Source organism: Bos javanicus, chromosome X (assembly GCF_032452875.1).
Source record: "Bos javanicus breed banteng chromosome X, ARS-OSU_banteng_1.0, whole genome shotgun sequence".
In the NCBI taxonomy this organism is placed as follows: domain Eukaryota; kingdom Metazoa; phylum Chordata; class Mammalia; order Artiodactyla; family Bovidae; genus Bos; species Bos javanicus.
Genome location: NC_083897.1, coordinates 113918673 through 113931682, shown reverse-complemented (window position 1 = coordinate 113931682; position 13010 = coordinate 113918673). Strand labels below are relative to the sequence as shown.

Sequence of the window (13010 nt, the reverse complement as noted above, 5' to 3'; positions counted from 1 at the left end):
AGTGAGGAAAGTGAGGGAGAAGGGGGTCTCCCTCCAGGATCACTTACTAGTACTGGCTTGATTGGATGCTGTTGCTATTGCCTGAGATAAGAAATGCAAGGGCTTCCCTGGTGGCTCAGATGGTAAAGAATCTGCATGCAATGCAGGAGATCTGGGTTCGATCCCTGGGTCGGGAAGATCCCCTGGAGAAGGGAATGGCAACCCACTCCAGTATTCTTGCCTGGAGATACAAGAAAAGGGAGAAGAGGAAACTCCCTAGTTCAGTTGTAGACATGGTGGATTCGATGAGTCTGGGGGACACCTGAGTGCAGACATTGAGTGAGCTGTTGGATATATGGGTTCCTTGAATTTATGCATTGCATCCTTCTATTACTTTCCCCAAGTTCGCTAAATTCAAGAGTGATTCTCGGACCCTCTCTTACTAGACTTATAGGCACATTTGACACAGTTTATCAATTCCTTCCTCTTAACTCACTTCCTTCACTTGGCTTCCAGGTCTCTGTCTTGGTTTTCCTCCAACTTCCGAACTTATTACTATTACTTATTACTTCTCACCAATGAAGTCCTCCAGGGATCTGTCTTTGGGTATCTTCTCTTTTCTATCTATAGTCACTGCTTGGCTTTAACTAGTATCACCTCATAACTCAACTTTATGCTAAAAATTGCACATTTACGTCTCTAGGTTGGACCTCTGTCTTAATCTCCAGGTCATACATCCCTCTCCTTATACTCCACCTCCATTTGGTTAACTAGTAGGCATGTATGTGTGCTCAGTTGTGTCTGATTCTTTTGCAATCCTGTGTACTACAGTATTTTTGCCTGGAAAATCCCATGGACAGAGGAGCCTGGCAGGCTATAGTCCAGGGATTCACAGAGTTGGATACGACAGCACACACACACACACACACACACACAGAAAGACATGACTGGCTAAGCTAAAATGTGGGAAAAAAAAAAAAAAAACAACAAGTCCTCAAACAGCTGTCAAATTTAGTAGGAGCCAGTAGAACATTATAGCAGGAAAATAATATCACCATATAAAGGTAAGAAAAGGGAATGCTGACATTGTGATGTAACTGAGCTGTGAGTAGAATGGCAATTATGGAACTGGATCCAGTTCTGAAGCCCACGACAGAGAAAAGTATGGAAAACACACCTGGGATGTTAGAAGTGGGGGCACAGAGATGTTGAAACACTTGAGACACAGAGAGATTTAAACATTTGAGATGGCATTTTTTGTTGTTGTTGTTCACAGGCTATGGGGACTCACATGATTTGTGCCAGAAAAGCAAAATTTGAAGGGAGATTAGGTAACAGACTTCAAATAATGTCAAAATGTACTTTTCCTACTCAGAAAGTAATTTAGACAGTAACTGGAACTTGTGTTAGGCAGTTGAAAGATGGTTTCGAGTATAACAACAGTGGGGGAATGCCACCCACTCTTGATTTTTATTTTATTTTTTTTTTTTTTTTGTCAGTGACCTTTCTCTTTATTTTTTTTTTTTTTTTTTGAAGTTCTTCTTCCAATTTTATTTTATTTTTAAACTTTACATAATTGTATTAGTTTTGCCAAATATCAAAATGAATCCGCCACAGGTATACATGTGTTCCCCATCCCGAACCCTCCTCCCTCCTCCCTCCCCATACCATCCCTCTGGGCCGTCCCAGTGCACCAGCCCCAAGCAGAGTATGCAGTTAACCTTAAGATTGCTCCTGAGAGAGAGAGAGAGAAAGATCTTTTCCTGAAGATAGTAGGGAAGAATGAATGACCTCTCAAAGGCCACAATCTTAGAATATATGGTTTAAGTGCAAACTATTATAGTTTCCTCCGTTTGAAATCTTTCTTTGAGGGTTAAGGTGTATTTGGTTTCAAAATGATTCAGCAAAATTTTGGAAAATATTAAGAATACAGGGAGAAGCCTAACTTTTGTGGACTGTGGGGTGCCTACTCTCTCCTGAATGTGTTTAAAGAGTCCTAATTTCTCCTTAATAATAGCTTGAGAAGAAATACAACATTACGGTATATTCTATAATGATTTCCAGCAAAGGTCCTTTTTGGGAAGGAGTTAAATAATAAAAGAAGGCTATGGTAATTTTACTGTAATAAACCCTTTATTTCTATAAAAATGCAGGATATGAGTAACTGAAAAATCCCCAATGATCAGAATACTTTATTCAACCACTGATGTTATTCTCCTCCTTCTCCTACACACCCTACCCCCAACACACAGAAACTTCCAGGAATGCTGCCAACAAGCATTAGAAATGATAGATGTGAGCTTTTCTTCCTTTGCCAGTGCAGACCCCAAAGCTCAGCCCTAACCGGAGATGGTAACCAAGCCATAAAACTGCCAAAAGGTTAAGAGAGGAAGAACAAAGGGAACTTCATCATCACAAAAATGGATAATTAACATCTAAATACTCCGGTTTTCACAATCAATCACTGTCTTGGATATTAACAAGGACACCACTGTTATATCCTCCCTGTGAACCAGGGAACTTTGTTGAAGAACCTGGCCTGGAACCAAAGACTCCCCCTGCCTACATGTGAAGACTTCATTCTCATCAGTGTGAGCAGCACTGGGGACTCCTCAGTCAGGCTCCACTGGTGTCACTTTCCTTTCTATCTCATTATATTTCAAGCATCCTTACCTCACTGATATATAAAAATAAGATTTAATTAATTAAGTAGTTTATTCCTGCCAAGAGCTGGAGGGTCTCTGTAGTTGCTCAGGGCTTTGAAATCTCTTGGGAAGGGTCAAAAATTCATTTCTTATCCTGTTATCATAATTGCTTAGGGGACCTCCTATTTTCTGGTATAAAATCATATTCCTAGGGTTTTAGACTTTCAGGGAGTTTTGTTTTTTTTTTTTAAGGTTTAGAGGTTTTAATTCTAAAACCAAGGATGGTATAGCCTTGTTCTAAGTGTTTTCAATAAAACAGTCATCTGTTAATGAAACAGAGAAAGACTTGGCTGAAACTGATGAGCCTTATCCAAAAGGTTCAGCTGAGGCAGAATTAACAGTTGGAAGCCCAGCCAAAACTGGAAAGGCTCTGGGTGGCAATCCTTTCTGTGTCTCTGAGAAGGATGAGGACCCAAAAGAGGAGTAAGAATGTGAGAACTAATTGACAGCTTCCTTCCCTCCTTCTCTCATGATCACTGCAGACAAACCAAGGTTATTTTCATAATAAATGAATTTTTTTTCTCAGAATTTAAATCAAACAAATAAACAATATTCCAAGATTATATTTAAGTTCCAATTAACCACATCTCTTTACCAAATTGCCTAGATACTTAAAAGATAACTGAACTAGCCTTGGGTTGCTTTATTGAATGCTAGAGAGGCAAGTGAAGTGCAAATAATAAATGTAGAAATAATGCTATATGTGTTTGATATTTAAGTACAGCCTTCAAAACTTTAGATGATCAATAAATCACTGCTTGAAATACACTGTTCTGATTAATAACATAAGCTTTGGCATTACAGAGATGTATCTTCAAATACCCACTCTGCCACTTACTAGCTTTGGAACTTTGGACAAACTCTTCTGTTGTTTGGTTTTCTCATCTACAGAATGGGAATCACAACAAAACTCATGTAAAAAGTACAACCATGGCACTAATTATAAGCCTCTTTGTATTAATTTCGGTTCATTCGGAAGTAGACTATAAAACGAGGATTTGATTGTGTGTGTATGTTAATTACTCAGTCATGTTTGACTCTTTGCAACCCCATGGGGTATAGCCCCCTGGGCTCCTCTGTCCATGGGATTTTCCAGGCAAGAATACTATAGTGGGTTGCCATACAAATAGTTTAATTGGTGGTTTTCCCTGGTGGCTCAGTGGTAAAGAATCCACCTGCCAAGCAGGAGATGCATGTTTGATCCTTGGGTTGGGAAGATCCCCTGGAGAAGCAAATGGCAACCTACTCCAGTATTCTTGCCTGGGAAATTCCATGGACAGAGGAGCCTCGTGGGCTACCGTCCATGGGGTCACAAAAGAGTCAGACACGACTTAGCAACCAAACAACAATAACACAACTTTAATCGGCAGATGAGACCAGGAAGCTGTGGTGGAAGAATAAGGAGATGAATAGGAATGGGAAGGAAGTGTCTACAGGGCATGCTAATAAAACAGGTCATCACTGTAGCCAACTGTGGTTCAACTCACTGAAGACCTCTGGTGTTCAGCCCTGGAGTTGTCCTACCCAAGGAATGAAGAGGGTGTGCTATTTATCCATCAACTCCTCTCCATCAGTGGTTGAGCACTGTTCTAGCACATCCTCTACAAGTGAGTGGGCTTCTCCTATAGCAAGAGAAAGGGCCTGGGCAGAGTGATAGGTACTTGCCTTCAGAAGCCTGAGGGTTTACCAGAAGGACAAGTGCTGAGGGGCCATGGGTAGGCCATTAAGGGCCAAATTTGACCCACCTGCCCTTATCTGGTTTCTGTAAATAACCTGTTAATAGAACATAGCCATGCCTGTTGATTTACATATTATCTACGGTTTGGCTACTTTTAGTATACAGTGACAAAGTTGATCCCAAGACCCACAAAGCTGAAAATACTTACTATCTGACTCTCTACAAAGAGAGTGCATCGATCCCTTATCTAGTTGGTAGCACAACTGAGATTAGAATTTAGGCTTCTTGACCTCCAATACAGCACTTGCCTAATTACACTTGAGAATGGCTCTCTCCAAAATTAATTACAGGAAGACATGGCTTTACCAGTGTTTAATCAACCAGAAACCTCTATTAACTGGCACTTCTATGAGTCTATTTATACAATGGTCATTCATTCCCAGTTATTACCCTGGGAAATCTGAAGAACTCTAATATCCTGATTTGGAGTCTTGACATAAAGCATGTTCTATATGCAATTTCTTTCAGAAATGCTAAATCGGGTATAGTGGAATGTGAATGTTCCCAGACCCAGCAGCTTGTGGGTAAGAAAGGATTCACACTGACATTTACAACTAGATCTGTCAGCTCTTTGCCTCCATCTGCCAAGCAGGCCTTTAGGCCCATGCAAAGTCCTGCCTGCCTACCTAATCGTTTATAAGAGTCTTGAGGGGAGCTGCGTATAAGCATGGCTGTTCCACCCACAGGTAGGTCTAAGCTGCTCTGCTAGGCAAATATTGCTAAGGCTTAGCATGCTGTACACCTCCTTGAACTCCCAAGCTCCACAGTTCTTGGTGGGGGTTGTGCTGGAACAACTGGAGTTCCCTTTGGCATCCACAGCGCTGGCTCTCATTCAAGTTCCATGCTACATTGCAGGCAGGAAGCAGGGATGAACTCCTTCCTCATTGATCATAAACCTATGGCAATAGTTCTTAAAGTGCAGTCTCAAGACCAGCAGCATCAGTGCATTGTGGAGACTTTTTAGAGATGCAAATTCTCAAGCATTACCCCACATCTACTGAATCAGGACCTCCAGATGGAAGCCCCGCAGTCTGTACTTTAGTAAGAAATGGGTGATTCTAATGTACGGTATAGTCTGAGAGTCACTGATGTAGGACTCTGCATATACACCAATGCTTTTATCTCCGCTTTCTTCCCTTTTTCTCAGTACAGTGGTTTGGGTGTTAAGATGGCCACAATAAAGCCATCCCTTCCCTGTAATGCACATCCATTGGCAGTGACATCACAGCTCTCCCTTCAAAAGGTGAAGTCTTGAGCCTGGGCTGGACTGAAAACTTGCCTTGATGAACAGAATGTGGCAGAAGTGATGTTGTATGAATGACAGAGTCTAGGTGTCAAGACATCTTGTAGCTTTTACTTTCATCCTCTCGAAACACTGCCCTGAGAATGCCATATAATGAACCCAGTCCAGCCTATGGGAGGATGATAGGTGTTGTGAAGAACCAAGGTTCTCCAGCCAACAGCCAGTTGTCAGATATCTGAGGGATCATCTAGCTTCTGTTGAGTTTCCAAATAACTGCATGTACAAGAATGGCCCCTAGCAAGACCTTTAGAACACCTAATAAGTGAACCACAGCCCAACTGCAGACCCACAAAATCATAAGCAAGTAAATAACCCTTGTTTAAAGCCATTACATTTAGAGTGTTTTAATGCAGAGATAGAAAACTGAAGTAAAGAATACACCTGCCAAGCAGGAGACATGGGTTTGACTCCTGGGTTAGGAAGATCTCCTGGAGAAGGGAATGGCAACCCACTCCAGTATTCTGGCCGGGGAAATGCCATGGATAGAGGAGCCTGGCAGGCTACAGTCTATGGGGTTGAAAAGAGGTGGACACAACATAGTGACTAAATAAGAAAAATGATATACTTAGGTATCTAAGCAACAGCAACAAAAAGTTTTTTTCCAGTGTGCCTCTTTGTCTTGCAACCTGAAACAATTTATATAGCTCAGGCAGGACCACCTCATCATGTTACATAGATTAAATCATAAAGGAGCTTGGTTTAGTGTTTTTAAAAAGGTCCCTGGGCCTCCATTTCCACACATATAGAAGAAATACATTCAACTAGGTACTTCCAGTGATTATTCTAGGCTCAGAGTTCTATGATTTTAAGAAATTCAAATACAGTAAACTGATTTCTTCTACTCCTTAATTAGAGAAGACAGAAAAACATTTCTCGCTTTTACTCCTCATACACCTTAAGACTGAGTTAATAACATTAACTATGGGCTAACTGCCTTCCTATCTAGAATTTCCATTAGGTTCTTGGACAGAGAGATAGTACAGCGAAAAAACAAAAAACAAAACAAAACACACACACACAAAACACACAGGCTTTGGAGCCTGACACACTTGGATTATAACCCTGGCTCTGTTTCTTTCCAGCTGTATGGCCTTCATCTATTTCCCTTCCGAGCCTTGTGATCCTTACCTTAAAAATATTGTGTATAACCATACATACCTGGCAATTATTTTGATGAGAAAGTCATATATACAAAAGCAGCTAGAATAATAGTAGGAGCGCAATGGAAAAAAATTTATAATGATGAATGATAAATCATATTGTATTACAATATAGTACATGAAATAATAATCAGATAACAGAACTGTATTACAAATTATATTTTCCCTTTATATATTGTACTTATTTCAGATTATATTCCTGACTTCCAGAAATTTAAACAATTCTTAATTCTGATGTTTAAACTACCACATTAAGGAAAAAGGAATGTTTGATTTTATAAGCAGCTTTTGGCAGAAAAGAGCTGTCTGCAGGAGTCTCCTCGTGTCTTCTCACTAACTTTAAACCAGGCACCTCCAAGCTCTAATCATCACTGGCCTGAGCACATCTTTCACATCTTTTGATTATACAATACCTTGCCTGACTTGTTGGTTCCTTCCATAGATCAAAGAAGTAGAAATGAAGAATAAGTAATTAACAGATGACCAGGTCTCTTCTCTAGCTTTGCCTTCAGTAACCTCATGAAAAAAAAAAAAACGTGCGAACAAACTGTGTGAACAAGAGAATATCTAAACAAAGACCACAAGACATTGCCAAGCCTGCGCGTAGTGAAGGATGGCACGGACTCTGACACCCCATTCCAATGATTCACTGAGATTATTTCCCCTCTTCCCTTAAAACTGTCATGACCAAGCAGAAATGTCAGAATTGCTTTTTGGGGACATGAGTTCTCTGTCTTCCCAGATTGCTGGCTTTCTGATTAATAGCAAGTGAGCTTTCCTGGTGGCTTAGATGGTAAAGAATCTGCCTGCAATGCAGGAAACCTGGGTTTGATCCCTGGGTTGGGAAGATCCCCTGGAGGAGGGCATGGCAACCCACTCCAGTATTCTTGCCTGGAGAATTCCATGGACAGAGCAGCCTGATGGGCTACAGTCTATGGGGCTGCAAAGAGTTGGACACGGCTGAACAATTAACCCTTTCACTTTCTGTGGATCCCTATACCAAGGCCACAGATATGGAGCCCCATACCAAGGTCATCTCCAGAACTGACTGAGCCCCATAGCAATCACTGCCATGAGACCCCTCGCCCCCCTAGACTGGCCAGCTCCCTGACCCCATATTAGGTAAAAATACCCACCCTAATCAATCACCTAATGCCACCCTTCCAGTAGGAATTTTCTTTGTCTTGAGCCTATAAAAATTGGCTACTAATGCACAAAAGGGGTCAGCGTCCCTTGGTCTGTCAGGAGGTCGACCCGCAGTGCTTGCAGTACCCTCATTACCTCTGTGTTTTGTTGTATCTTTGACTGGAACACTCTCCCCTCGATATGTACCTCGCTCATTTCCTCACTTCCATCAGCTTTCTCAAGTATTTGCTTAGTAGAAAAGATTCATTGACCCAACTTCAGGCAATCATGCCTTCATTCCTGCTCACTCTCTCTTATCCTGCTTTCCTGTTCTCCATAACTGTGCTTCTCAAAATTCAGCGTGCAAATTAATTACCTAGGGATCTTATTAAAATGTAGATTCTGATGCACTGGGTCTGGAGTGGGGCCTGGCATTCTGCATCTTTAACAAGTGCCCATTTGATATCAATCTGTGGACTAAACTCTGTAACTCTGAACAATATTGAGACAGTATCTGTTTTCTTTATTTGCTCATCCTGTTTCTCTTCCAATCAGAGTACAGCTGAACTTTGATTAACACTGAGGTTAGGGCTGACTTACTGCACAGTTGAATATCCAGTCTGTTCTGTGCACTTATGTTTCTGCCATTTAGGCAGCTCCTTCACATGCACAGATTCAACCCACCATGGATCATGTAGTACTGGAATATTTATTATTGAAAAAATTCTCCACATAAGTGCCCCGCATAGTTCAAACTCATGTTGTTCAAAGGTCAACTAGAAGGGTTTCATGAGGGGAGGGAACTTACTCTATGCTGCATTCTCAGCACCTAGTATAATGTTCAATACATAGAAGTTACTCAATAGATATTAAGTAGATGAATTAAATATGTTTCTGGAAACTGAAACTGGAACTTTGAATCTATTCTCCAACAGAACTGTTATAGTCACATCTAAGAACTTTACAGGTTAAATAGATTTCTGTGCCCTGCCTTTCAAAACTTTCAACCATGTGAAAATAGCTTAAACAGGAGCATAAACCCATAATTATATCAGAGTTCAATAGAAACAAATTATTGGAACCAAATTTCTTTAGAGTTAGAGAATCTGAGGCTGAATATGAGGAGAAAGCTAGAGAACAAACACCAATAAATGATTATATAGGGACAAACTATGCATGTGTGCTGAGGGAACCAAAAATTACAGGTCATAAGAAGAAATAAACCTGATATAATTCATTGAAGATAAACACTGATAGAGCAATTTTAGTGTCCCAGATTGACCAAAAAAAAGGAAGAAGAAAGAATTCTCACACATCTTTTTAAAGTATCTGATATCAAATTTAACTCTGATGTCTTCTTAGAAACCCCAGGGGTACACAAGACACACTGTTCCCAGATTGTAGAGCATCTCTAACCTAAGCGCTGTTTATGCCTTCTACTGAATTATCATTGTGCTACCTTGGGTGATCTTTCCATTGTGGTATATTTCTAATTGATATGAAATAAAAATCAACTTTACTTGAAGAACCATAGTTAAATACTGCAAATATCTGATCTTTGAAAAGTAGAAAAGGGAAAAAAAAGAAGCAAAAAACAAGAACAGAAAAAAAGAGATGTTTTTTAGTTCTATCTAATTATAGAATTGGTATAGCAGAAAAATTTTTTGGCTCCTTGCCCATGGGACTCAAAGCCAGCCTTAACATTGCCATGAGATTTTATGCATACCTTCTACTAAGAAATGAATAGAAAGTGAAAAAGAATAGACTGAAAATATGCAGTAAAAACAAAAGTTAAAACTATAGCTAAATGAAAAAACATTTCTCCCCCAAGTCTACTTGTGGTAGTCATGGTCCATTTTCCTTTTTCTTGAACTAAAAATGGAAGAGCTCTTAAGACTGTCTTCAGATGGAACAGAGGGAAGTGCTAGGGGGACTGTGTGTATTTCTGTGGTTTGGGGAATTTTTATATTTTTGGTAACACTGCATGGCTTGCAGGATCTTAGTTCCCTGACCAGGGATTGAACCTGTGCCCTCTGCAGTGGAAGCACAGGGTCTTAACCACTGGACTGCCAGGGAAGTCCCTGTGTGGGCATATTTGAATAAGATTATCTAAAGGATATAGGAGATGGGGTCCTTACATATTTAGTCTTGGAGGCTCTACCCTGATTCCCTCTTCAGGAACAACACACCCATCAGTCCGACTAGAAGCACTGATAGTATTCCTTACTGAGAATTGCCTTTGGCCCAGAAGACTCTTCTAAGATTTCCTTTTTCCTTCCAGTGGGCAGCCCCTGGGCAAAGGCTGGCTGGTTCAGGAATACAAAGGCCAAGCTCTATTCTTGCCATTCAGGAGGGCTCTGGACAACCCACTCAGCCCTAAGGCTCCTGTGGAGTGGGCTGAGGCCTCTCTTGCAGTCAAATCACCCTGCAGCCCCTCAGCCCCTTCTGCTATCTCTGCTATGGGTCTTTCTTCACTGTAGGTACATTTCTGGAGAGCACACCCCTATATACTTTGGTGACTCCATATGCTCAATCAATCTCTTTCCAAGGAACCTAAGCTCTAAGACATTTTGCATTGTAAATAACCCAAGTTTATTCCTATTTTCAGCATTGCAACTCATTTTCCCTTTAACCCAGGGAGCATCTCACTGTTGTGCTTTCGAGCAAATGTCCAAAGCCACAGAGGATGCGATCCAGCAGACTTACGTGCTCCAGTTGCTGTCAGTCCAGGGACTGGGCCAGGCCACTTTGCCCTCAGCTCTTGAAGTAAGTGGGTTACCGCCTTCCACTCCGAGCTCAGATCTTCTAACTTCCTCTTTAATAGAAAAGCATGCATGTTATTTATTCGATTAACATCTTGCAGTAACTTAATTCACCGAGTTATTAATTTATTTTGTGAATACATTATTGTATTTCTATCATATTTTACTTCTAAATTAACTTTTCTGGGTGGAATTCCTTTCAAAGGTATTTTAATTAAATACTTCAACCAACCTCACTACAAATTTTTATTGATTGTTTGCTGCATATAGGCTCTTGCTCCAGGCACAATTTCATTGAAAGGACAAACATAGAGTGCAAACATTATTGAAAGCAAAACAAATAAACAAAAAATGTCATCTCAGCAATTGGCTTGACTGTTTTAAATAGTATCTAGTGTGGCTGCATACCAGAATTTTCCAGAGGATGTTAAAATTATCTTACTGCCCTGGCTCACTCCGGATCAATCCTATTAGCAACACTTGGAAGGAGGGGCTGAGGTACACATGGGGATAAGCCTCTGAGTCCACTTCAAGGAAGTACTCTTGTCCCAAATGGTGAAGAACATGTCAGTAGACATCCTTCAGGTGTCAGGTGTCAGTTCCTTCTGGGACTGTCTCTGCTATGGTGATCTACCTTGCCTAAGGACTTGCCCTTCCCAGGGTGGCCCTTATTCAAAGACTGATCAAGGTGAGAGTATAAAGGCTCAGCCAATTTGGTTCAAAGCAGGACCATTTTGAGGGTCATTTTAGCTGCAGTAGGGTCAGCCAAGCCTGTATATGGTCAGTGACGTGTATATGTTAACAAGTGGCTCTCTGGGGAAAACAAAGAAACAAATTGATTTTAGTGTTTGCTAATTTCTGTGGTGTACATTGTCCAACTATAGCCAATTTTAGTTACCAAAAGAACATCAAGTAGCTCACAAAGTGTCTGGAAATTTGCTAATAGGTCCTCAGGAACAGATCCAAGCCACTTCCAGTGTAACGCTGGATAATCGTAAGATAACTTACTGTCAGTAGAATGTGAGGAGAGGTAATATCTGTCAGTTCTGGGCTGATCCTTATAAAAATTGAGTGAGGTTTCTGCATCCATTCTTTCCCTTTCCACTAGCTGGAAGCAGAGAACTCAAAGGTCCTAGGTCAAACTTTCTCAATGGATTGGGGGGATAATTTATCATAATACTTTGGAGCAGTGGTTCTCATATGTTGGGGCCATCAGAATCACCTGGAAGACTTGGTAAACCACTGACTGCTGGCTTTCATGGAGAAGGCAATGGCACCCCACTCCAGTACTCTTGCCTGGAGAATCCCATGGACGGAGGAGCCTGGTAGGCTGCAGTCCATGGGGTCGCTAAGAGTCAGACATGACTGAGCAACTTCACTTTCACTTTTCCTTTCATGCATTGGAGAAGGAAATGGCAACCCACTCCAGTGTTCTTGCCTGGACAATCCCAGGGACGGGGGAGCCTGGTGGGCTGCCATCTATGGGGTCACACAGAGTCTGACATGACTGAAGCGACTTAGCAGCAGCAGCAGCAGCTGGCTTTCAACCTTAGAGTTATAGATTCAACAGATCTTGGGTAGGGCCCAAGAATTGACACTTCTAACAATTTTCCAGTTGATGCTGATGTTGATTGTCAAGGACCAGAGCCTAAGGCATCCATTATAAGCAATGAATTACCTAGCCATCCTCAATGGAATAGATATGTATCATCCTTGATAAAAATAAGAAAATAGGTCTTAAATTATTTTCTATAGGACTTAATTTTCTTGAAAAACCCCACTTAAGCAAAGCTGCAAAGGGAATAAATACTAAAATAAATAGTAAAAAGTTATCACTTCCTATTTTAACTATCATCTGTGCTCTTAAGGTAATTTATTCTATTATGTCTGACCTCATGTCAAGTCAGGGCTTTTAATTTCTTCTCCCAGAGTACATGCTGTCAAACATTTACTATCACATCAATGAATATTATTTCTTTTTATTTATTAAAACATAAGCCTTGAATCTAAAAGTGAACAACAGCAACAAAATGCCTCTGATCAGTGAGGAAAAACTACCATAGAAAGTCATGACACGTGGAAGATATTTTTCTGTTCTGACATCAGAGCTAAACATTGAGAATTAAATATCATCCAAGGCTGGTGAATTTATATATATATATATATATATATATATATATGTATGTATGTATGTATTTGGTCTTTTGATTCCCCTGCTAAATTACAGTGAGTTTCCAG

General features: G+C 40.6%; 1 protein-coding gene across 10 annotated transcripts in view; it reads right to left on the bottom strand.

Moving 5' to 3' along the window:
• The window catches only part of DMD (dystrophin), a 2228404-nt gene that overhangs the window by 725639 nt on the left and 1489755 nt on the right, over positions 1–13010 (bottom strand). For all 10 annotated transcript variants that reach the window (XM_061410475.1, XM_061410469.1, XM_061410467.1 and 7 more), the window contains one exon: positions 10717–10825. In XM_061410475.1, coding sequence (XP_061266459.1) covers positions 10717–10825 — 109 coding nt within the window. The remainder of the gene's footprint in view (positions 1–10716; positions 10826–13010) is intronic.